Source organism: Lemur catta, chromosome 17 (assembly GCF_020740605.2).
Source record: "Lemur catta isolate mLemCat1 chromosome 17, mLemCat1.pri, whole genome shotgun sequence".
NCBI classification, from domain to species: domain Eukaryota; kingdom Metazoa; phylum Chordata; class Mammalia; order Primates; family Lemuridae; genus Lemur; species Lemur catta.
Genome location: NC_059144.1, coordinates 16992130 through 17018579, shown reverse-complemented (window position 1 = coordinate 17018579; position 26450 = coordinate 16992130). Strand labels below are relative to the sequence as shown.

Genomic DNA, 26450 nt, shown 5'->3' with positions numbered 1-26450 from the left:
ATTGACTATAATTAAGGACTTTCATTTAGAAAAGATACCTTGGAAGAAGTAAAAACAGAAAATTACATATATAACTAGCAAAACATTATCAAAAGTCTATTTAAAATACTATTACAGATCAATCAGAAAAGAACATATAACCCAATAGAAAAATGGGCAAACATCAGTAGACATACTGCAAAGACTGAAATACAAATGAATAGCAAATATATGAAGAGATATTCAACCTTATTAATGACTGAAGGAATACAAAGCAAGACGACAATGAGATGCCACTTTATACTTATTTAACTGGCCAAAATGAAGACTTCTGATGATACCAAATATTGGAGAGAGTTTAAAAGTATAGACCTTCTTCTGCTTTGCCCTGCATAAGTGTAAATTGGTGAAACCAGTTCAGAAAATAGTTTGTCATTTTTTGTAAAGTTAAACATTCATTTACCATAGGACCTAGTTTCTAGATAGAAATTCAAGAGAAAATCTTGCACATACACTGTAGGAGGTATGTACAAGAATGCTCATCTCATCACTGTTGATAAAAGCAACATTATGGAAGCAATGCTAGCAATACAATATGATATAAAAATGTTCTAAAAAATTATATACAACTTAAAAATCCTTTATTAAGTTAAAATACTAGTAAAATAAATCAATGTGCTTTTAAGGAATGCATATAAGTAGTAAAACTATATAAAATGTAAGTGAATTATGCACAAGATTCAGGACAGTGGAGGAGTCAGGAAGATGAAATGGGGAGACATAAGTCGATGTAGATGTGCTTTTGTAGATCATAAGTAAATGTCAGATACTGTCCAAGTTCTGATTGTCTTGTTAGGTGGTGTGTTACTGAAAAATGAATGAATAAACAAATAGAAAAAAGGGTCATGCACGAACCAGTGAGGAAAGTGTTTCATGAAACTAGGAGTAAGATTAATCTGATTTTGGGCACTCAAGTTGTAGGTCAAAGCAGGAAGGTCCTTTTGAATCTATCTGGTCCAATGCTCTGAAATTAGAAATGTGGAAACTGAGGCCCAGGTTGGGAAAGGGACTAGTTCAAGTACATAACTTGGCAATGGCAAACCAAAAGTCAATCTTAAATTTCCTAATTGCACAATTCACTGTGATTTACAGTGATACACGTGCATTAAAAACATGCATAAACTAAAAAAAAACCCCAAGAAATCAGTGACCATTTTTATGCCATTTTGAAGGATTCTGAAGAAGACCTGGTAGGTGTGTATATATGGATGCATGTATTGTGTATGCATGTATGTCTATTAATATATGCATTGAAACCATAAGAAGGTAGACCAAGGTCCTGTGTGTGTCAGATTTAGGGGATTATTTTTCTCTTGGTGAAGAGTAAAAAAAAAAAAAAAAGTAGTCTAAGGAAAAGGGCCCACTGGTTTGGGGTGAGGGAAGAAAAGCCACCTGCTGCCTCCTGAGCCAATGAAAGGATGAGCAATGAATCACTAATTTGAATTCCAGACTCCAGAGACCCCAGGACGGAGTCTCCAAATGTCCTGATGAGAGAGGAAAACCTGCAAACACCCTTCATTTTGTTTTGACCAAAACAGAAGCGAGAGAGCCGGCCAGTTAAAAGCGGCAAATTCATGCTGCATTGCCCAGCCCCAGCGGAGTTCCAACAGGAGTAATGCGGTAAAACATCTGAGATGAAAAGATAACAACTTGTGATGTTTAAAGAGACAGTTCGCAACTTAAACACCACCTCTGGGCATAGTTTATTGAAAGCACCACAGCAGCCGGTGAGAGGGTTCCGTCTCTAGCCACATGGCTGTGTTTACACGAGGATACCCTACAAAGGCCTCTGGGTACATGCACAGAGCATCAAAATGCAGTTTCCCTCCCATCTAAGGAACGTGAAGGAGCCCACGCTGCGCGAGATGCAGAACTCACTCTTCATTTCCTTCCTTCCTCTCTCCTAGGACAACTGTAAATGCATAGAATTAAATTTAACCTGGAGATTTTTTTTTAATCCCAAATTTTTCTTTAACAAAATCTCTAGAGAAGAATTAGTGCAGAAGTTTATGAGAAACAGTCGGGGGCCTGCTGAAGTGACAGGGAGTTTCTCCCATGATGTTACCATGGCATAGACAATGAGGGGACCAGGAGGTCCTCCAGTTTGGGAGAAAACAGATATAGCCCTGTGTCATGCTGCCATACAAATGCATGTGTGCATATACATGCCAGTGTCCAACTACATAAACTTGCAAAAATATATGCTCAGACACGCACACACCAAGACAAACATACTTATTCCCATGTGTGCACTGCAGGCGTATTTTTCCATGCAGCAGCCCCTATTGTTTTTCTACAGCTGAACTGAATGATTCATGTTGACTGTGAAAACCTTATTGCCGGGAGAACATGATTTGCAGTCCTTTTGGTAAGGAGTGCTACGCATCTGTTGATTTCCGCTGTCACATTACCTGGCTCCATCACAAATACCTGTGTTGTAATAGAGGAAAAGAAACACCCCAAGGCAAATATGTAGGCGGTCCTGATATTCCACAAGTGGATGACAGGCATCTCTAATGGGCCCACTTACATAAATGTAACTCACTCACATCAGAACGTGACTTCCTCTCCTCGCAGACTCTGAGTGCCAGAAATCATTCTTTTCAACCAGAGCTGTTTCTATTGAAACACCTGTCAGCCTCCCTGTCAGCCGGGTGACCTGTACATGGCATCTACCCAGGGATGCCTGCATTTTTCACGTTTCTGGAAGAGACACATCCTATGGAGGCTGATTGATGAGCCGAGGGCTAGAAAAAAAAAAATGGCTCCTAGACATCCCAGGGCCCTGACTTTCAAGATTTAGGGAAGGCCTCTGGGCAAATCTATTAAGTTTTTGTGTATGTGCGTATATCTTTTTTTGATCTCACAAAAAACACAACAGAACTAACTTCTATTATCCAGGATAGAATGAAAGATTTGTAAGGCAAGGTCGGTAGTGGGCTTCAGCATCAGAGTTGCAAGATGCCATTAGTAACGTGCAAAGGGATATTGACAGAATGATACCTCCCTGTGTGTCTTCAATTACTCCATACACTGTTTAGCAACCTTGAGAGGAAAAGGCCAATGCTTCTTGAACTTGATTCTTAAAGAAAATTAACACCTAGCACCTGCCTGTGCGTGAGTGAGTTGGCTGTTGTGTAACATCGGATAGAGGTGGAGTCTGGCAGAGTGAGAGTGAAGACAATGTGAGCCAGGACCAAGACAGTTTTTTTTTTTTTTTTTTTTTTAAGCAGGTATTAGCTAGGATAACACATCAGAGAAGATTGCATCCATTTCACACAATGCTTCTTCCCAACCCTGGATTACATTAAAAATTGCCAAGGAACTTAAAGACAACAAACAAACAAAAACAACACAAGGATAGAACCCCTCACTCAGAGATTCTGATTTATTTGGACTGCAATGAGGCTCATCCATCCATCCATTCAGGTATCTATCTACCCATTTGTTTCTCTATATTATTTCAAGCTCTCAAGGTATCCTTCTTTTTAAAATAAGCTTTATATTTTAGAGCAGTTTTAGGTTGACAGCAAAATTGAGCACAGGGTATCTTAAGGCATGATTCTAATCTTCAGCCAGGCTTGGGAACCACTAAATTAGTCAGACAAAAATTTCATCATTACCCCTTGTTAAGATAAGGCACAAATCCGCACACTCATCTAACGAATATTTATTGAGTACACACTATGTGCAAACTACTATGTTAGGTCCTCAGGACACATTGAAAAGCACAGTAAATATGGCCTGTGTTAGTCATTTCCAGACCAAGGGCCGTCAGCTGGGAACCAGAGAAGAGCTGACGTTGCAGTTCAGGTCTGAGAGTAGTCGGCTCGCAGAATTTCCTCTTGCTCGGGAGAGCTCAGCCTTTTGTTCTATTCAGACCTTCAACTGATCAGATGAGGCCCCATCCATATGAGGGAGGACAATCTGCTTTAGTCAAAGTCCACTGATGTAAATGTTAATCGCATCCAAAAACACTGTCACAGAAACATCTAAAAGAGCGTCTGGACGCGCTTTTGCCAAACTGTGATCCAGCCAAGTCAACATAAAATCCACCGTCACAGGGCCTGTGCCCTCGTGGGGACAAAAGTCCAGTGGAGGGAGGGATAGCACTCAAGTAACAAACAAAACAAGTGCAGACTGTGGAAATGGTAAGAAAGAAAGCAAGGTGCTAAGAGAGAAAGCAGACAGGAACCTGTTTTGGATCAAGTGGACACAAGAGGAGAAAAGCCTCTTGGAGGTGAAGAATAGGAAGGAGCCAGCCAGGAGGAGTGTGAAGTTCAGAGTGTCACAGGCAGAAGGAAGGGCATTCGCCAAGTCACATGGGCTGCGAAGAACTGGGTGAGCCTGAGACAATGTCAAACGGCTGGAGGAGCTGGACCACAGTGAACAACGGAAAGGGAGGGGGGAGATGAAGTCAGAGAAGCAGGCAGGAGCGGGATGGTTCAGTGACCTGAAGCTAAGATGAAGCCAAAGGACAGAAGGGACAAGATCAGATTACTTTTTAGATGTTCTGTCCAGCTGCAGTATGGAGAAGTGGAATAGGGGGAGGGTGGATGTGGGCTGGCAGGGAGGTCCTGACATGCTCCAGGCATCCGATGGGGTGTGGCGATGGAGACGGGGCCACTAGGTCTGACCTGTGTCTATTGTGGCAGGAGAATGCTCAAACTTTCTGGTAGATTAGCTGTGTGGCAGTGGGGGGCAACGGATTACCCTCACATTGGTGGCTGGAACATTCAAAAGAAACAAAGAGGTTTTTTTTCCTAGTTACCAGCCTGGCTTGAGTTATACCCAATAGCGGCCAGCATTATGCAAATTGTGTGTTCTAATTAACTAAGATCTAGTTTGAATTATGCAAATTCTTGCTTTGGGCTGTATTAGTCACGATCCAGCTGATTTCTTCCTGCCTAGACTACCTCCTGGCCATCTGGACCATGATGTCCCATCCTCCCCACTGCTCCTCCGGGGGCCAGTCACAAGCGAGTCTGGTGTCCGGGACCCCTGAGCGGTCACCGTGGCCAAGTGCAAGAACAGGAGGAGGTGTGCCGGTGCGTTCGTCCAAAGAGAGCTGGGAAGCTCCGTGGGCCTCTCCCTTCGAGAGTTTGCTCATCAGCTTATCCTCACAGCTGGTCCCCTCTCTCCATCAGCGTTTGTGTTTGCTTTTGTCCTGTTCAGAGCTCTCTGCCTCAGAGGACGCCCTAGCCTTCTTGCAATGCACTCTGTTGATTGCTGGGGCCTGTGCTTTTTGATCAGATTGAATCCAACTATCTGTATGCTGCAAAAATATTGACAAACCCTCCGACCTACTGTACCTTTTAAAGGCACTCCCACACAGGAACGCCGCCTTGCTTTATTGAGGCACAGCCTGTGTTTTATTTAACTCTGAACGCCAGGCACCTAGAATAGCTTGTAAGATAAATGCCAATCAACTCCAGCATAATCAAGACACCCATTCCTGCCTCATTAGGGTCTTCTCATTCCCTTTAAGCTTCTCAGATTTATACACTGTAATTAGAAACTCGGTGATTTTGACTGCTAAACAGAAACGCTTACTGGGAAGCTTCACATGTCTGAATTTTAAATATTTTCACACTTCGTTAACCTAGTTGCAAAGTGTAACATCTTCTGGCCCAATTCCCTCACACTGTGTGATTTTTATTTTTGGACAGAGACGAGAACAATTAATTGAATTGAAACACATATTGATTACTGTTTTTCATGAACTCTGAACAGCTTGCCTCTAAATGATTTTATTGAAGAGTTTTTAGACAACTGTTTGGCTGGATTCTGACTCTGCTGACCTCATTCTGGCTGTGAGTGCCTGTTTGCAGTTGTGATGGTCTGAGTTTTTGGTGAGTTGTTGCTGTTTCCAAGAGCTGAGTCAGAATAGGATAGGCCACACTATCCCTCTTTGTATACAGGCCCTGATTGGGGAAACTTAATTTCTCATTCAAATCCAAGAGCAGGGTTCTGGAAGAATCTATGTGAATCACATGCTTTCTATAAGCCTGGTGAAAATACTCAGCTCTTTGGACCCCAAGTGAGCAAGAATATTCCCTAGTTCATTCAATACCCACATTATTCATGCAAAGACTGCGATGTTTTCATCAAGCAGAGCTTTCCAGATGAGTCGATATTCCCTCATCACCTCTAGCACCCCCTTGTGCAAATCCAGACTGTGAGATTTTTAGACCGTCTCCTGGACTGGTGCTTTTTATGCCTTGATGTGCACACAAATCACCCGGGGAGCTTGTTAATGCAGACTCTGATTCAGTGGGTCTGGGCTGGGCGTGAGATTCCGCATCTCCCAGGTGATGTTGACGCTGATGGTTTGTGGACACAGGGCCTTTGATGCTACCTCTCTCTGTGCACGATCTGTCACTCTGTTAGGAGAGTGATCATAGAAGTGCACTCTGTATCTCCCACTAAAGTGCAAATCTTGAAGATCTGAGGCCATGGTCTAATGCATCCTAAAACTTCCTGTTGTAGCTGAGGTGAGGCTGGCTGCGGTGGGCTCTGACGAGCATTCTGAGCTCCCAGTTCAGTGGGCAGAATGAGAGGTCACAGCTGCTGCAGAATTAGGTTGTTTCACAGCCCCGGGGTGGCAACAGGGTCGGGGTGAGACTCCCATCCCTCAGGGAAGGAGGGCCCAGGGTCTAACAGTATATGGCGCCAGGCAGCTCATCGAGGTAAGAACTCATTACTGAAAGGAGGGTGTCAAGGCTGGGTTAGCAGCAGGAAAGCAGCAGCTGTAACAAAGCTTTCACGTCACCTGCCCAGGGACAAGGTCTTCCAGTAAATAGCTGAGCCCTCATCGCAACATCACAAATGATGGAATGTTCTTGCCTCCTGGCGCATTTTGCAGATGTCCCCAAGATGCCTGTGCACCCACCATCCACATAACAGCTGGGTGATCTTTTAAGAATGTAAATCGGATTCCTTCATTCCTCTGATTAAAACCTACTTAGAGCTTTCCATTTCTCTCGGGATAAAACACAAACTCTAGGGGCCCTGCATTCCCTGCCCCTGTTCCCTGACCCCCACCATCATGGTCTTATCACTGTCCTCCACGCTTACCAAGCCTCGGTTACTCTGCTGTCCCTTCTATTTTTCAGACACACCAAAGTCATTCCCACCTCAGGGCCTTTGCACTGGCTGTTTTTCTTCAAGTGTCATCACTGCTTCACCTTCAAACATTTTGGGCGGCTTAAAGGCAAGGTTTAAACAGCAAAGAAACTCCAAAATAAGGCTGAACTTTTGATTTTGTGGGCTTGACATGGATTTACTTTTCCCTTTATTCTTACCCAGCTGAAGCTTGGAACAGTCTGACACCTTCATGGGAACTGAAGCCCGGAGACAAAAGGGACTTAATCAAAACCACTCAGATTTTGGGGTTGGAGGCAGAATTGTCCAACGATAGATCCAGAGGTTGTGATTTAGACTCATGGGAAAATAAATTTAATCTTGACAGTAATTGGACCTGCTATATTTAGCAATGACACAGTTATAATAATGAAACACATACCTCATCCCTCCTTTGCCCCCACTTTTTTTTTTTTCTTGCCTTTTGAGTTTACCAAGTCCAAGTACAAGGTTGTACGTAGGAGGGCATAGTGGATTTCTCCTCTATTTGTACTATCCTATTTTTCTTTGTAACAAAATACTCTCTTTGAGGCCAGAAGAGGGTGAATTTTAATTTATGGATTTCTCTCTTGAAATTACAATTAGAACCTAACTTTAAAAATCAAATTGGTTTCATCTAATTAAATTTGGAAATTGCCTCATAAAGACACGCTTTGATATAAATGTCTTTAAAAGCGAGGTCCCCTGCTTACTATCTGGGACTCCATTAGGTTGGGCCCAGTGTGGAGGGGACTCCCCATATCTCTGCTTGGGAGGACACACTCTCCTATCAACAGGGAAAATATTCTAAAGAGTAGTGTTTTCTAGAGCAGCACTGTAGACTTTAATGCCTGAAGGAATCACCCGGGGATCTTGTTAAACTGCAGATTTTGATTCAGGATGTCTCGATGGGCCTGAGATGCTACATTTCTAACCAGCTCCCAGGGGACGCAGCTGCCGTCGGTCCTTGAACTACACTAGGTTGCAGCAAGGGCCAAGACAGCCCATCTGAATCTAGGAGACATGGGTTTGTTGTCTTGGCTGTATGACCTTGGTCTTTCATTTCACCTCTCTGCTCCTCAAGTTCCTCATTTATATGTAATGATAACAGCTAACATTTATAATGTTATTTCTAAATGCCAGACACTGTGCAAAACATGTATTTAGTATGATCTTCACAACAACCCTCTACGGCAGTTTTATTATTCTCTTGATTTTTTCAGATGAGAAACCTGAGGTTCTGAGAGGTTACAGGATGTACACAAGGTCACAAAGTAAGTAAATGTCAGAGCTGGGATTCAGATCTAGGCTGTCTGATCTCCAAAGTCAACATTCATACCCTCTTGGGCCTGGATAGCTTGTGATACATGTGATTACAGTCATGTTTATGCTCAAAATACAATGGCCTAGGCCTACAATCTCCTTAGCTCCCTTCATGGCACCCGTCAAGAATTTTGGCATATTCCCAAAAGGTGCCATCAAATGTTTACAAACAAGCGAGCCAGCTGCAATACTCTGGCCTGGTTCTCTGTAATCATAGCCCAAGTAGCAGCCAAGAAGCTACTTGAGGGTATCTCGACATAGCTGTCGTTAGTAGAGTCCATCATGGGAGTGCCAACATCCCACGCATCTGGTCTTTTAAAATCCACAAGGCACTGGCTTCACACAGAAGTGAGAAGAGTGTGCTGTGCCCACTTTTGTGCCTGGAGCTCCAGAGAATGTGCCATATAATGATGCCTCAACTTCAGGAGCTATTGCTCAAACAGGGCATCTAACCCAACAGTTGTGTTTGCACCCTTGCTCTCCCTCTATTTCTTTCTTCTTATCATGGAATAGCAATCATGATAGTGCCAGTCCAGTCCAATGCATAATCTTACTAGAGGAAAAAGTATATTCCTTCCAAGGAAGAAGTCTGTGCAGAGATATAACTCCACCTGCAGCATGGCCTAGACCAATGGTTTCTGAGTGCAGGTAGGTTCGAGGACCAGGGCCTTTTCATGACAAAATCATCATCAATCCAAGGCAAAATCAGAAAAAAATAAAGTGATTGCTATGAGTTAGTCATAAAGCTAATTTTTTTCAATTTGAAGGACTGCCTTTTATTTTGAAATTACGCTCTTTCTACATTTTTAGAATTATGTCTTTTATTAAATTATGGTGATAAACATGGTAAATTGCCCTATGCTAATCCCCCAAACCTTTTGAAATGTTAGTGGCCTGTGAATTCCAAAAGTCTTGAACATCTGGCTTAGACAGTCTTTTACATAACAGTACTAAGGAATTTAACTCCCTAAATCATAGGTCCCTTCCCTCTGCTTTACAAAGAACAGATTGTCACACTCCATAGATCTCTATTTCATTTATATGTGTGTATGATTGTGGTCTCTGCTTTACAAAGAATAGCATGTAGCTTTGAAATGATTGGATTTTGTTCCAGTTAAATTTCCAATCCCTGTCTTCCCAGACAAGATTCTGAACACATCCTAGGCAAGGTATATTGGTACAAGGCCATCTCTTCCTCTTGGAGCATCCCTAGGAAGGAGGCTTCTCTCAAGCGTGTGGCTGGAGAAGGCTCATAAATGGTGGGGATAGATGCCTGTTCCCTCCTTTACATACTGATTCTGGGAGCTGCACCAAGCTCCTTGCAATTTCTGAAATGGGGACGTTAGATAGCTCTTCTGAGAAATGCAAGATTTAGTGAGTCAATGTGTTTTCTCAAGCACCTTGCGTGTGTTGGATAATCTCTTCCCTCAGAGAGCTCTGAACACCTTCTAAGTCTTTCTAGAGAGTTCCATCAGATTAATCCCATTTCTCCCTCATCAAATACCCATTGACTTTCCTCCCCAGAGCTCACCTTCCCTAATGGCAACAACATTCTTCCCCATGCCCACCCTCTAGGTGCGTGTTTCTGCGTGTGCAGTCAGTGGCTTAAGCCCTCCCACAGGTCCACGTTTCAGCCTGGGGGTGCTGGTGTCTTTGCCTTCCTCAGACTCCCTGGGGCAACGCTCAGGCAGCGATTACCACCTTCATTTTACAGATGAGGAAAATGAGGCTGAGAGAGAGGAGGAACCTGCCAAAGGTAACTTGAGATTATGGTAGTGCTATTAGGACACTAGGCTATGTCATTTCAGCTGTGACATCCGTGCCCTTCCCTCTGCATTGCTGTGTTTTTCTGTTTCATCCAGTATTGCAGTCTTAGTTGTCTAAGAATACAAGGTGTGCGAGGAGGGTCAACCTTTACCTACATCCCAATACTTGAATCTTAGCTTCATCGATTTTGTTGGAGATGTTTTGTTTTGTCTTATTTCGCAATGAACTTTTATATATTCTGTTTTAGTTTTACAAGTTTTCAGGAAGCCATATTGTGTTGGCTTGATGGGAAAATTCCTATCTGAGTAGGTTCTGTTCCATCTCTGATAGGATAAGGCCCTGCTAATGCTTGGAGAGGGGCTTTGGACACTAACACCTAGGTTAAAAAATATATCTTTGGGCACAGAGCAATTTAAATTTTAACAATCCTGGACCCCTGTGGCAAAGGGTCAACTGTGGGGTTCTTTTCAAAGCCCAGGGGCTGATATGGGTGGGCTGAGCATCATGTGGGTCTTGCAGTTTGGCGGATGAATGTTAACCACCGTTTGCCTGGCCTGGGTCAGGATAATCTGACTCCATGAGTTCTGACTCCTTTGTGGAAGAGATCAATTGTCACCATAAGCACCTCTCTGGATGATGGCATGTTCAAATTTCTTTATCTCTGGGGCTATCAAGACAGCTCAATTGTGTGCCCTTGTGTTTTCTTCCCATTGTACTGTCAGAAACCTTTTGACAAGTTGTGTCTCACTCACCTTTATGCCCTCAATGGAAGGGATATTCACCAACTTCAGGATGAAGTGACTTGAACAATGTTAAGCCAAGGACGCAGCACAAGGGGCCGCCTTACCTCATAGAGTGTGATGACCCCATTGGTCTCGTTAGGAGGTTTCCACTGGATGTAGATCTTCTCCTCAAAGGGCCCCCCTTGGATGGATTCTAGAGGAACAGCTCCTGGAACTACAGAATGGAAAAGTTATGAACTTGATGTTACTTTCCATGCCATTTCTCCAACCCAATTGACCTAACACAGGGTTAGCAAAGTTTCTATAAAGGACCAGATAGTATTAAATAAATATTTTAGGTCTGATATGCCATGCTGTCTCTGCTGCAACTACTTAACTCCTCCACTGTAGCACAAAACTGGCATAGATAATCCCTAAATGAATGGACATGGCTGTGTTCCAATAAAAGTTTCTTTCAAAAAAATAGGCAATGGGCTGGATTTGACCCTTGAGCCATAGTTTGCTGACCCCTTTTCAGAAGGCAGATCAGGCTTTTCATCTGCAGCCTGAACACGTCTGTTCACGAACTGAACCCAGTAAGAGCGGACATATGCAGGCCCCAGTTCTGCCAGCAAGTGGGAATCTGGTCTTTGCTTTAGGATTTACACCTGAGGGGTGGAAAGTGAGCTTCCCCATCATGTTACCAACTATCATTTTCCTAACCCTGCCAAGTTTTCTCCAACTTTAGGACGTGCTTCCTCAGTTTCCTGACTAATTCCTGAATCCAACAGGAACTGTGTGCCTTGAAACCTCCATTCAATTAGAGGAAGCTCGCCTTGCTCCTCCAAGAAGGCTTCCCGCGTCCCTTGCTGCAGAGTTCCTGATGCCTGGCATGGGGCAAACACTTAATAACTATTTGCTGGTTGGATGAATAAGCGAATGAATGACCTATGCCAGCATTTTGCCCTAATGAGCACAACCTTTCCTGGGGCTGCTTCTGTAAGCAGGTCAGTTTTCCTGCCAGCATCCTCCTGCTGGACCGCACCATCCTTACAACTGTCTGAAAGATGCTGAACCAGAAAATAGAAATGATTCCCCAAACTTTCAGTGATAAGCCCCTAGGGAATCATGAGTTCCTGTAAATTATTACCGGATCTATTTATATTTTGGCATTATCAAAGAAAGTACTTTTACTGAGCACTTCTTCTTTGATCAGAATTTTACATACATTATTTCACTTAAGCCACAAACCAGCGCTGCTCAGTATGCAGTATCTCCTTTGTGCCAATAAGGGAACTGAGGCTGAGAGAATTAAATAACCTGCTCAAGGTCATGTGGCTTTTAAGTTGTAAAGAGGGAACTAAACACCTGCCTATGAGCTTCACAGCATATACTCTTAATCATCACACTATGCCTGTCTACATATAGCCTCAGCCATATGTTGCAATCAGTTCCGCATTGTTAAATTAAAACATACTGAGTTTTTCTCATTATGGACATGATACACAGAATTTGTTGAATATTAAGAATCTACAAAAGGGTTAAAAAAATTACTCATAATCCCCATATTCAAAGATATTTTTCTGGTATTTTAGGCATATGAAATACATATACATGTTATTTTTAAAATATAAAATATGCCTATGCATATATATTTCTTATTTGTAAGAATAACTTATTTGTAAGAATGAATTCCTACTGTACATATTGTGCTACGACCTTCTTTTATCACTAAGGAAGTCAAAGAATAAAAAAGAAAATCCTTAGGTGTTCTCTGGGGCCATGCATTTTAATGGCTGCTTAGAGGGGTAGGTGCTTCTTTATAGTCACACATCCTTTATTATTGGGCATTATAGTTGGTTAAATTCTTCATGATTATGAGCAATGCTGGAATGAGCATTCTTATAAATAAGTATTTGCATGCAACTCTGCTGATGTCCCTAAGATAAATGCTTGGAAATTAATTTACTGGGCCAAAGTAAATGAACTATTTTATTTTTAAGGCTGTTGACACATATTGCTACATTGCTTTCCAGAAAGTTTGTACCATTCTGGACTTGCCAACAAAAGAATATGTCTAGTCCCTATCTTTGCCAACACCGACTGTTTAAAAATTAAGTGGTGTGTGTGTGTCTTTTTTAGAATATTGGAGAATGTGGATTCTGTTTCCAGTTTTATTAGCCATTTGCACTGACTCTTTATGAACAAGCTCTATACCCCTCATTTCCCTATATGGCTCTTTGTTTTTGCTCATCTTTGTCATATGGGCTTGTAATTATAATCTCTTTTTAAGGACATAAGCTTTCTTGCATAGGTTACAAATATTTTTGCCAGTTTTTCATTGGCTTTTTATGTATTTTAGATACATAGAAGCTTTTAATTAGTGAGATCTCTTATTGTTTTCCCTTATCCACTCTTACTTTCCACAAATATTTATTGTGTATTTAACATGATCAGGGGACTGGTATGGACACTAGGAATGCACCAGGAACAAGGGGAGATGTAGTCAAATGCTTGTTAAAGTTTGTATTCTGGAAAGGGAGGCAGACATTAAATAATTACACCCACAATTAATTCATTACACTTGTTATCAGGACTCTGAGGTACAGGGATGTGGTATGAGGAGAATTATAATAAGCAGAGAAGATCTAGCATACCAAGTTGGAACACGAAGCTGCACATGCATTAGAGTTGGTGCATAAGTAGAATTTACTAGGGTGAATGGGGGAGGAGGTGTTGAAGTGTTGTGGTTAGCTTTGTGAGGTCAAGGGTGGAAAGAGAAAAATCAGTTAGGAGGTTGCTGTCGCCATACTAGAGAGAAAGAATGGTAGGTTGGCCGGGGTGATGGCAGGGTAGAAGAGAAATGGACAGTGAAGGAGCTTTGGTTAGGCTAAACTGACATGACTTGGTGGTAATGAGTAAGGGTGAAGGAGGGAAGGGTTGTGTCATGGGGAACCCCAGCTCTCTTGTTTTACACAACTGTGGGATCAGAGTGTTTGTATGTAGAGAGGGAACCTTAAAGGATGACCAGTTTTGGAGAGGAAGCTGGTGAGGTCAGTTTTTGTCATGCTTTCCATTTGATGCATATGGAGAACATCCAAGTGGCAATGTTGAGTAGCAGGTACATGTAGAAAGACAGGGGCCAGTGCCTGGAAATTGAAACCATGGGCAGGAAATAGATATGAAGAATAGATAGCAGAGGGAAAAATACCAGGTCTAGGACTAACCCAAGAGGAACTCCAATCTTAACAATTAGGAGGAGAACAAATGGAGAAACTGGGAGGCAGAGTTCAGAGAGGTCACCGGAAAACCAGGGAGGGGAGCTGCCTCTGCAGCATCCAAGGAAGGGAACAGTCTCAAGAAGGGACTGGTCAATGTGATTGATATGGCTGAGTGAGCAAAAGTGAGAAGTGGCTTTAAACTTGCCCATTGCGTCAAGTGACCTCAAGGTTGCTTGTGCCCCAAGCAAAAGTAGTTTAAGGGAAAATGTTGGTTCACAGGCCAGCCTGAAGAGGGTTGGGAAGAGAGTGGGAGGTGAGGTGAGCCAAGTAAACAAGTAAACAACTTTTGCTATGAAGAGGAGGGCAATGCAGAAAAGAGCAGGATGAGATATGGAGCCAAAATAGCACCCCCCATCATAGATAAGAGAGGTTACGGCAGGATTCAAGGCACCAGGAAAAACTCAAAATAGAGGTAAGAGATAGAAGTGTGGGAAGGAGAGGGATAACTGATATTGGTAGGATCCTGAAAAGGCAGGAGCAGGGGTCGGTTGAAGGAAGATACATTTCCCTTCATGAGAGGAGAGCAAGAAAATGTGAAGATGCTTTGGAGGGAGGAGTTTAGGGGTCCTAATGGTTTTATTTTCTTGAGAAGTGGGGGGTGAAGCCATCTACCAAAAGCATAGTGGGAGACAAGCTGCATCAAGAATTTGAGAAGACTGTACTAATTTGCAGTCCCACCAACAGTGTATAAATGTTCCTTTCTCTCTGCATCCACACAAGCATCGATTGTTTTTGGACTTTTTAATAAAAACCACTCTAACAGGGGTAAGGTGGTATCTCCTTGTGGTTTTAATTTCATTTCCCTGATGATTAGTGACATTGAGCATTTTTCATATGTTTATTGGCCATTTATCTATCTTCTTTTGAGAAGCTTCTATTCCTGTCTTTTGCCCACTTTTTAACGGGATTGTTTGTTTTCTTTCTTGCTAATTTGCTTGAGTTCTTTGTAGATTCTAGTTATTAGTGCTTTATCAGATGTATAGCTTGTGAATATTTTCTCCCATTCTGTAGGTTGTCTATTTGCTTTGTTGATTATTTCCTTAGCTGCGCAGAAGCTTTTTAATTTAATCAAGTCCCAATTATTTATTTTTATTGTTACTGTAATTGCCACTGGGGTCTTCATCATAAATTCTTTGCCTAGGCTGATATCTACAAGAGTTTTTCATACATTTTCTTCTAGAAGTCTCATGGTTTTGTGTCTTACTCCTCAAGGAACTAAAAGTAGAACTACAATTTGATCCAACAGTCCCACTACTGGGTATTTGCCCAAAGGAAAAGAAATCATTTTGTCAGAAAGACACCTGCACTTGAATCTTTATTGCAGCACAATTCACAATTGCAAAGATGTGGAATCAACCCAAGTGCCTATCAATTCATGAGTAGATTAACAAAATGTGGTATGTGTATACCATGGAAAAAGGATGAATTAAGGCTTTTTGCAACAATTTGGATGGAACTAGAGACCATTTTCCTAAGTGAAATATCTAAAGAATGGAAAAACAAACATCATATATACTTGCTATTAAATTTGAACTAACCAATGAGCACACATGTGCACAGAGGGAAGTAAAACTCAGTGGAAATCAACCAGGGAGAAAGAGGGGAGGAGAGGAGAGGAAAACCTACCTAATTGGTACAATAAACATTATCTGGGTGATGGGCACACTTGTAGCCCTGACCCAAGCATTATAAAAGTGATCTGTGTAACCAAAAACATTTGTACCTCTGTAATATTATATTTTGAAACTAGGAAAAAGAAAAAATATCTGCACTCCCATGCTTATTGGAGCACTATTCACAATAGCCAAGATATGGAATCAACCTAATTGTCCATCAATGGATGAATGGCTAAAGATTGTGATATATATACACAATGGAATATTATATAGCCACAGAAAGAATGAAATCCTGCCGTTTGCAACAACATGGATGGAACTGCAGAACATTATGTTAAGTGAAATAAGCCAAGCACAGAAAGACAAATCTTGCATATTCTCACTCATATGTGGGAGCTAAATATTAGAAACAATTGATCTCATGGACACAGAGAGTAGAATGATGGTTACCAGAGGCTAGAAAGGGCAGCAGGCATGAAGTAGGGGGAATAGAGTGGGTTAATCGGTACAATAATATTGTTAGATAGTTAGATAGAATGAACACTATTTGATAGCACAACAAAGTGACTATAATCAACAATAAGTCAGGGTATACTTTAAAATAACTAAAAGAGTAGAATCGGAATGTTCCTAACACAAAGAAATGTTAAATGTCTGAGGTAATGGATACTCCAATTACCCTGATGTAATTAATTCACATTGTGTGCTTGCATCAAAACATCACATGTACCCTATAAACATATACAATTATTATGTACCCATAATAATTAAAAATTAAAAATAAAAAAAAGAATTTGAGAAGAGTGGAGAAGATGTAATTATTGAGAAGAAAGTGAGCTGAATAGAGACATGCAGAGTCTACACATTCATCTGAGGGTCTATCTGATGGAGGTTGAGGAAGGTCTATCTGATGGAGGTTGAGGAAGGTCTATCTGATGGAGGTTGTGACAATGAATCTGAAGCTAGTAGCACTAGGCCACTTGGTCTTTCCAGTTTAGAGAAAATTCTTTCTCACTGCAAATACACATGAATAATTATTTTATAATTTATTTATTTTATGATTTATTCCTATCTTTTTCTTTCAGCCCCCAACACTTTAACTCGTCTGAATTTATTTTGTACATTGTACATGTTAGAAATTTAACTGTTGTTCTTTACAATTTTCTTAGGACAGTTAATTAACCAGTCAAAACTTTCCCCAGTGATTTAAAATGCCATCTTATCATCACCATATTAAATTATTTTATATTCTGACATATGCTGTGTGGCTTTCTGTTCTATTTCACTGAATCATAGCTTCTGTGACAGTATCTCTCTGTTGTGTTGAGATGACATGTTTTAATACCTAGTAGAACAAGGCCTTCATTTTTATTATCTTTCTTGTGAAAAGTTTTCTGAGGTATCACTACCTATTTATTTTTTCCAGAAGAACTTTGAATAATGTTATACAATTTGAAATATCTTCCATCAGAATTTTTATTGTAGTTGCATTCTACTCTTTTTTGAGGGGGAGGGGCAAAGGATACGTCTTTGTAACAAAGAGTCCTTCTACCCAGTAATCCTGTATAAATTTTTATCTATTAATGGTTCTTTTTATGTCCCTCAATTAAAAATATATTTTTTTGTTTTTTACAAACTGCATTTCTAGGACTTTATTAGTTCATATTGTTTTTTGAATCATATTAAAAAGTTTCTCTTATAATGTTTTACATTATTAATGTTTTACATTATATTAAAATGTATATATAATAATGTATGAATAGTTTAAAAAATAATTATGAAATAAATATACATGTGCCCACTATTCTAAGAAATAAAACATCACTGTACTATTGGAACACTTTGTATGTCCATCCACATTGACTTCTCCTTTCCCCATCAAAAAAAAAAAGATATTATCCTGACTTTTACATTAAACATTCTCTTTATTTTTATTTGTAGTTATCAATATATAACATATGTATCCCAAAGCAGTATATCCTTTAGTTTTTCTTGGTTTCCATTATATATGTGTGGATGGAGTATTTTTTAGTATATGATTTGCCTTTTTCATTCAACATTGTTTTGAGATTCATCCATGTTGACACACATAGTTGTAATTTCATCTGCATTTCATGAATATATCCTTATTTATCCCACCATTCCACAGTAGATGAGCACTAGGGTTGTGTTCAGATGGGGCCATTTTAGAACATAGTTCGTAAGAATATTTTTGTACATTTGATTCTAAGGTACACTTTGTAATAGGATATGGAAACTGAAGGGCATACCTGTCTTCAGCTATACTGAATAATGCCAAATTGTTTTCCAAAGTGGTGGTAGCAAGTTTATTCTCCCCCAAGCAATGTTCTGAAAGTTTCCACTTCTCTACATCTTTATAAATACTTGGTATTATCTGGTTTTAAAGTTCTAAATCATCTGATAAATGTGAAATGATACTTCCTTGAGGTTTTACTTGCTTTTATCTATTTACTAAAAAGGCTGAGCATCTTTTAATGTTTTTTGGCCATGATTGTCCTTGTTGATCTGTAGAGGCTCTTGATAGTGATCCTTTTATTGGCTATATGTGTTATAAAAGAAAATCTGTCAGTTTGTGTCTTGCCTTTTTTTAAATATTACCTTTGGATATAGATCAGTTCTTAGTTTTAATGTAATCAAATTTATCAGAGTTTTTCATTTCTTGTATGGGAGAAAGAGAGAGCAAGACAAACAGTATCAGACGTCAGACACTGTTGGTGCCCTGACCACATCCTACTAATGCTTACTGCAAAACACTTGCTACTTTACCTAAATGCTGTGGGGGCAAATGTGGTCTCCATACAGGGCAAGCAAGAAGAGCCAGAGAGTTAATGCCCTAAAACACCCTGTTCTACTAGAACTTCAAAACCTATCTCAAACACTAAAAACCCCAGTGATGATGATGATGGTGATGCTGATGGTAATTTCTAACCCATTATGGATTGATACTATCATAAAATACAATAAAAATTAATTACTACAAAAGTAAAATTTAAAAGTAAAAGTGAAATTAAAATGCAAAAAAAGTAACCTCCTCCTTTTTATCTTGTTATGGATCATAAGGAATTAGTAAGTCAATGCTTATCCTTGAACCACACTTGGAATGACACTGTTCCAAAACCCAGTTATTCACATGGTAATTTTCTCCATAGCACATCTTGCATTGGCTTCCTTCCCTTGCCTGTCTCCCTTTCCTTTTCTCTTACCAGGGTGCATGGAGACCACCTCCTAAATAAACTACTTCCATTTGAATCCTTATCATGGGGTCTGCTTCTGAATAATCCCAAAGAAAAGAGTTTTAATTAAGAAACACTTTCTGTACCTTGAGGTTGTAAGAATATTTTCTTAAATTTTCATCAAAAGTTTTAAAGGTACACCTTTGACAAAATGTCCTCAACCCATTTACATTTGTGTTTTCATGTATAATGTGAGGAAGGAATTCAATTTCAATTCTTCCTCCGTATCCTAGAAACACTTATTGGAAAAAAAATTTTTAATTACTCGATTGCTATGTCATGTTACCCTTACCTTCTATCACATTTCCACATATGTATGGATCTATTTCTAAGTTCCACTTTGTTCAATTGTTCTCTTAAACTACCCCTGTGTCAATACCACACCTTCTTAATTAATAATGACGTGTAAGTCTTGATATTTTGTAGAACAAGGCCTACAACTTTGTACTTCATGTTCAAGACTGTCTTAGCTATTCTTACCTTTTCTCCATATATATATTTATTTATTTATTTTAGGACTAGCTTGTACCTAATCAAAAAATGTTTTATTTTTGTATTGGAATTGCATGTATTATAGATCAATTGAGAGCTAATATTATGTCCTTATGATACTAGCTTTTTCCATCCATGAGCATGGTATACTCTTATTTAGGCCTTGTCTAATGTCTTTTAGTGTTCTATACATTTATACATGCATCCTGAAAACTTTTGATAAGTGTTTTACTAAATATCTTATATTTTTATTGCTATTGTAAGTAGTGTCTTTAAGAAAATACCATATACTTGTTAGGTAAATAGAAATTCAATTGACTTTTTAATGTTGATATCTTGGCATACACGCTATATTCTCCTATTAGTTTTAAAAATTCATGTGCAGATTTCTTTGGATTATCTACGTAGATAATTGTAGCATCTCTAGTTAATCATAGTTTTGTCCTTTTACAATCTTTTAACTCCATCTTATTTTCTTATCTTCAACTAGGGCCACCAATACAATATTTAATGGAAATAATGATAGGTATATGTCCTGTTCCAATTTTAAAGATAATGATGTTTTTATTTCATCCTTGAATATGGTGTTTATAGGTTTTCTTGTAGTTATACTTCCTCAGGTTAAGGAGGTCCTTTTTATTTCCGGTATATAAGGATATTTTGTTTTAAAATCATGCTGAGTTTTAACTGACACTTTTTCTATATCTACTGTAGTAATGATATGTTTTTCCCCTCTCTTAGTATGTTAATGTAGCAAATTACATAAATGGATTTACTAAAGTTAAACCTATATTGATTTCTTGAAATAAACCAATTCTTTTTCCTATTTGTGTAGATTTTTGGATTGTTTGCTAATATTTTGTTTAGGTTGTTTGCATCTGCTTTCTTTTTTTCTCACAATAAGTTTGTCCGGTTTTGACATCAAGGTTACAGTCTTGTCATAAATTGAGGGGGGGGGGGGGTCTTTCCTTTTCCTCTCTCAGAAAGTGTGTAGGTAAGATTGGGATTACAAATTCCTTAAGTGTTTTTCTGATTGCACTTGTAAAATTACCTTGGACTGATGTGATGTTTTCTTTTTTGGAAAAGTAAGTTTTTAATTACTCATTCTATTTCTTTATTTGTTGTAGAACTATATAGGATTTTTTTTTTCCTTCAGTTAGGTTTCTTTAATTTATATTTTGCCAGAATTTTTTCCCCATCACCTAAATTTCAAATTTATTGGTATGAAATTATATATAGCATCCTCATTTTATCTTTATTATTGTGAAATAAGCACCATACAAGTGCATAATACAAATAATCATCTCATTAATTTATCAGTAGTCAACTTTATACCATGACCTCATTTTTCTTTACAGTTTTCACTCCTTAAGCACAAATCCCTAAGCACAATAGAATTTGTTATTAGATAAATAAAATAAGTAAAGTAAATAGTGCTAAACTCCCCTGCAAAGATCAGTTTGGGAGAACCCAAACCTTTACAACATTAACTTTCATTCCATGAACATATTCCACCCCAGCATTTATTTAGATATTAGCAAGCATGCATATTAGTGTTTGTTTTTTTTTTTAAATCTTCTTTCTTGCTGTAATTCTTAGGAGGCATTTGCTTTGCATTATCAGATTAGTCCCTTTTAATAAGAATAAAAGCATTTTTTCATTTGTCCAGTAACCTTTCTTTTTTGCAACCTTGTAAGAAGTGGTATGTGATGGTCTGGTTTACAGGGTCATTCTGCTAATGACTACATGAGTCCCTATTTTAAATATTTCCAACTCAGAGGAAAAGGGAGAACTTAGATACACTTATGCATTACTTAGCTGGGTTAGAGGTCTGCTTGTCTTGTAGGGGAGTGGTATGAGGAGCCGTTAAGGGAGGGAAATAATCAGGCAGCAGGAAGATTCTCTGCAGAGAGAGAGAATTTTAGATGTTTGAAAGACTGCTTAAAGTTAGTTGCCAGGAACACTGCCTCTCCCTTTATTGGGAGCACCTCCTTCCAGTGACAGCCTTGGATCACAGCCCTCTGCTTTCCTTATTAGCCACATGCCCTGGATGCAGGCTTGGGGTGGGAGCTCTGGTCTTCTGCACCATGGACTAGGAAATAAAAATGCCCATGACACCAACTCCTCCCTATCCCACACTCCTGGCCCACCCCTCCCTTTAGTGCAGGGCAGTCAGAGTTAGGGGTATGAATGCAGTTGGGTTTGGAAATCTCTTCCTCTTGTGCCCCAGGGGGGTTTCTTTCCAAGCCATCTCAGCTCAGCCATCTCTTTCCCATTTAGGTCTCCCTCCCCCACAATGCTTTGCATTCATTCTTCCTGGTGTGGGCTCAGCATCCTTTTATAGATCTCAGGGCAGCTGTAAGGTGTTTTTCTCTATATTTCTTTAGGAAAGTAGTTTAAGAAGAGTCATCAGATTGCCATCCTGAATCAAAACTCTTACTTTCACCATTTAGACACAGGAGGAAGTATTTTGGCATGACAAAGACCATGGGTTGAAGCCAGGCTTCCTGGGTTTATGTCCTGTCCCCACCACTTGTTTGCTGGAAGACCTTGGCAAGTTGCTTAAAGTTTCTGTGTCTCACTTTCCTTACTTTAAAATGAGGATAAAAATACGACTTACTTCATAGGTCTTCGTGGGAATTTAACATGTTAATATACATAAAGTGCTTAGCAAGGTGTCTGGCACAAAGTAAATACTCCATGTGTTTGCTCCTCCCCCTGGTCTCATTGTATTCTCTGAGAATGGCTCTAGGGTAGCCTGGAGATCACTAATTTTATTTTTTTGCAGAGCCAATTAGGATTGTTACTATTTCCAGTGGTGTCCTTACCTCAGTCTGTTCTTTCTGAATGATGTTATTGCTAATCATAGCAGCCATATCTTCTCATGGCTTACTGAGGATGTTAAATAGCTTTCTACAATCATCTTCTGACTTCTATGGTAAATAATTTTAAAATCTATTTTGTCTCCGAGGATTCAGGATTCATTCATTCCATAATGTATTTATTGTGTGCTTACTTATCTACCTGGCACTGTTCTAAGTGCTTGGGAAATAGCAGTAAACAAAATAGAAAGGAAAATTCTTGTCTCTGTGGAGTGCATTCTAGTGGGAGAAGACAGAGAATAAAAGATATAGTGAAATATGCATCATGTCAGATGATAATTGCTAAGGAGATGCATGAGGCAGGAAAGAGGGACAAAGAGTGTCATGTGGGAGGCTTCAGGTTTTTAATAGAATGGTCTGAGGAGAACTCCCTGAAAAGTGACATTAGAATAAAGAGGGAGCAGAAGGAACCCTGCTTATGTGGCAGAAGATCAGTCTAGCCAGAGGGAACAGCAAATGCAAAGGCCCTGAGGCAGGGACACATCTGATATACTGGAGAACAATGGCTGAATTTGTGCAGTGAGGCAGAAGTAGAAGGAGTTGAGGTCAGAGAGGCAAACAGAAGTGGGAATTCAGGTCACTTGGGGCCTTGTGAGCCAATGTAAGGCCTTAGGTTTTTCATCTCAGGGACATGAGAAGCCATCAGAGGATCTGGAGCAGAGGGGTCATACGATTTGCCTCATGGTTGAACAAGAGCATCGTGGTTGCTGTGTTGAGAAAAGAATGCAGGGGCCAGGGCTGAAGACGAAAGGCCATTTAGGAGACTGCTGGGGTAATCCAGGCTGGAGAGCACAGTAGCTTGGACTAGCGTAGGCGGTGAGAAGTGGCCAAGGTCTTGATATATATTGAAAGAAGGACATAGAGATATGCTAATGGACCAGATGTGGTAAGCGAGCAGTGCTGCTGCTCTGGACAAAGTCAGGAGGTGCCAATCGCAGACAATAAAAGGTGACGGGTTTTCTTTGGAGTTGTGCCATCCAGGGCCTCAGGTCTGACAAAAGTGAAGAGTCAAGGTTTTCGGCTTGAGCCACTAATAAAATGGAGTTGCCATTAACTGCGACAGAGAAGACAGTGAGATGAATGAGTTTGGTGGTAGTTGAAGGATGACCAGGAGCTCAGTCTGGAACTGTCTAATTCCAGAGGCTGATTAGCAATCCAGGTGGAGAGGCTGAAGAGAAGGTTGGACAAATGACTCTGGAGGGCTGGGGAGAGGTCTGGCCTGGCGATAGTAACTGGGGAAATTATTAGCATATAGATGGATTTTAAAGCCAAGGGACTGGAGGAAATAATTAGGAAAATGAATGTGGAGCCAGGGTCAGCAAACTATGGCCCTCGGGCCAAATCCAACCAGCTGCCTGTTTTTGTAAATAAAATTTTATTGGAACATGGCCATACCCATTTGTTTATCTATTGTCTCTGGCTGCTTTCCTGCTACAAGTAGGCAGAGTTGAATAGCTGGTACAGATTGTCCAGTCCACAAAGCCTATGTTTTAAGATCTGGCCAGCCTCTGGTATAGAGTTAAAGGAAGAGAGTCCCCAAAAGTGAGCCAATAGGTCGAGATGTTTACAAGGAACCAGCAAAAAAGACCGAAGAGGAGGAGCCACTGAGGAAGGAGAAAACCTAGAAATGCGTGATGTCCTGGAAGCCAAGTGCAAAAAGTGTTTTAAGGAGGATTTAACAATCAACTGTGCCACATGTTGCCAATGGGTTAAGTAGGAAGATCTAACTCTGTGAGTAATGATTATTGGATTTGGTGAAGTGAAGGTCACAGATGACCTTGAAAGAATTGTTTTGGTGGAATGTTAGGAATTTGAGTTACTTTGGTTGAGTAGGTTCAAGAGAGAATAGGAGAAAAAAAAGGTGTATAGAGAAGAGGGGATGGGATAGTAGCTGAGGAGAGAAGGTAGAGCTGGGTGTTTTTGGTTTTGTTTTTTAGAGATGAGAGAAATGCAGCTGGGTGGAAGGTGATAAATATGATCAGTTATAGGGGGAAATTTTGATATAGGATAGAAAGGGGACAATTGCTGGAGCAATGACCTTGAGCAGGGAAAAGGAAGTAGGATTTGGTGCATTAAGTGGAGAAATGAGCCTTTGTTTAGAAAACAACTGATTCATCCATAGAAAAGGGGGGAGGTTCAAATATGTGGGCAAGGTGAGCAGAGCTAGAAGGAGTCTCTTTGGCTTCAGTTTTCTCAGTCAATTAAGCACCAAGGTCATCAACTGAGCATAAGGACAGGTGAAGGTGCTGGAAGTCTGAAAACAGGGGAGAAATATTTTCTGGGAAACTAGAAGTATGAATGGACCAAGGAAATACAGTATTACTGGGCAATTTTAAAAGCCTGCTCCAGTGGTGCTTCTGGCTTCAAAGTGAGAGTATGTAGTAGGGTACAAAAGGGAAGACAGGAAATCAGATGGAACCAGGATTGTGAATACCTGGAAATGAGAATGGAGCCAAGATATCGGGGGAGTATACCAGGGAGTGAGTGCAGTGGCTAACCAAAGAGTTTAGGCTGGTATAGAAGGGAGTGAGCACAATGAATGGGTAGCAGGTGCTAGTGGGTTGAATTTTTGGAGCTATGATACTGGAGGGAATAAATTGAAAGAGAGATGTGGTCAGAGTGAGACATTAGAAACTGAGATTACAGAGAGGTTAGAGGTTATTTAAAAATGGTCCCTTGGCCATGGCAAACAGAAATTTTGCATCAATTCTGATTTGGTTTTTCCTAAACAGTCTCAAATAAAAAGCTGTCTACTATGTCTGATGTTGGCCACACATTAGCACAGCTCTTGGCAGAGAGTAAATTAAGTGTTTTACATACAGACTTTCGTGTAGTGCAGCCTCTTTAAAGAGGCTGGTAGTATTATCAACCCCATTTTATAGAAGGGGGCACTAAAGCGTACAGGGTGCAAGTTATTTCACCAAGGTTGGATAACAAAGCAGTGAAGGAAGCCTGGATATAGCTCAGATCCTTCTGTTTCCAAAGTATTTTCTGGAACACGCCTTTCTTTCACCACCTGGTAGACATGTGGGTCCAGAAGGCTGAAAGGTAGTCATGGTATCTGTCAGTGGCAAAGTCAGGATGTCTCAGCCAAGACCAAGGCTCTTCCCACCCCCTACATTGCCACTCCATGGGTCAAGATATCCTTTTCAATGAAGTAGACTTACTGTCCTTTGATTAAACTAGGTCTTCTCTCTCTTTCTCTCTCTCATCGTGAAAAGACTTCTTGGCAAAAGATTCCTCTTTTTTTGTCTTATCTTCTAATTCTGTGCTGCTTTTCCACTCTTTTATTCTTTATAATTCTTTAATGAATCCACATTTTCCCTTTCCAAAATTTCATTTCTTCTTCTATCTAACAGCATGGAACTTTCCATCCTTTTGACAGAGTTCTACAACAAAGGTTAATTACTTTATAATTTCATTCTCTTAAAAAAAAAGCACACTAAACTTGCTAATTTTAACTGTGCTTCTTGTCAGTGGGTTCACGCAAATTCACTGTAATTAAACCAGATGTTTTCTTGTGCCTTAAAGTCAGGTGGTAATTTAAGGGAAATTTTCATTTCAACACAAAAAGAGGACAGAGTGTTATCATGGGAAGTTTTCTCCTCTCATTTCCTCTCCTCTCCTCTCTTCTCTTCCTCTCCATTTCCACAGGTGAAAAGTAGGGTTAATAATGGTGAACTTTGGGAGTTGATATGAGAAGTAACAAGGCAGCATATATAAAAGCACAGAGCCTGCACAAGTCAACAGGAATTTCCCTTCCTTCTTTCCTTGTCTAGGTCATTCTTAGGCCTCTCCATTTTCTTAGGTGCCATATTTATTTGTAGGTTGCTTTTTGTTCCTTATAAAGAGGCTTGGAACTAACTTAAGAAAAATTAAAATAATTTGAGAATAATTCTGGGGCCCCTAGAGTCTTATGGAGAAAAGTCAGAGAGATTTAGACAATTCATAT

At 40.0% G+C, this 26450-nt stretch overlaps 1 protein-coding gene across 2 annotated transcripts in view; it reads right to left on the bottom strand.

Annotated features, from left to right (window-relative positions):
* Positions 1–26450, bottom strand: part of PTPRT (protein tyrosine phosphatase receptor type T) — a 1002137-nt gene that overhangs the window by 321576 nt on the left and 654111 nt on the right. For both annotated transcript variants that reach the window (XM_045528255.1, XM_045528256.1), the window contains exon 9: positions 11099–11208. In XM_045528255.1, coding sequence (XP_045384211.1) covers positions 11099–11208 — 110 coding nt within the window. The remainder of the gene's footprint in view (positions 1–11098; positions 11209–26450) is intronic.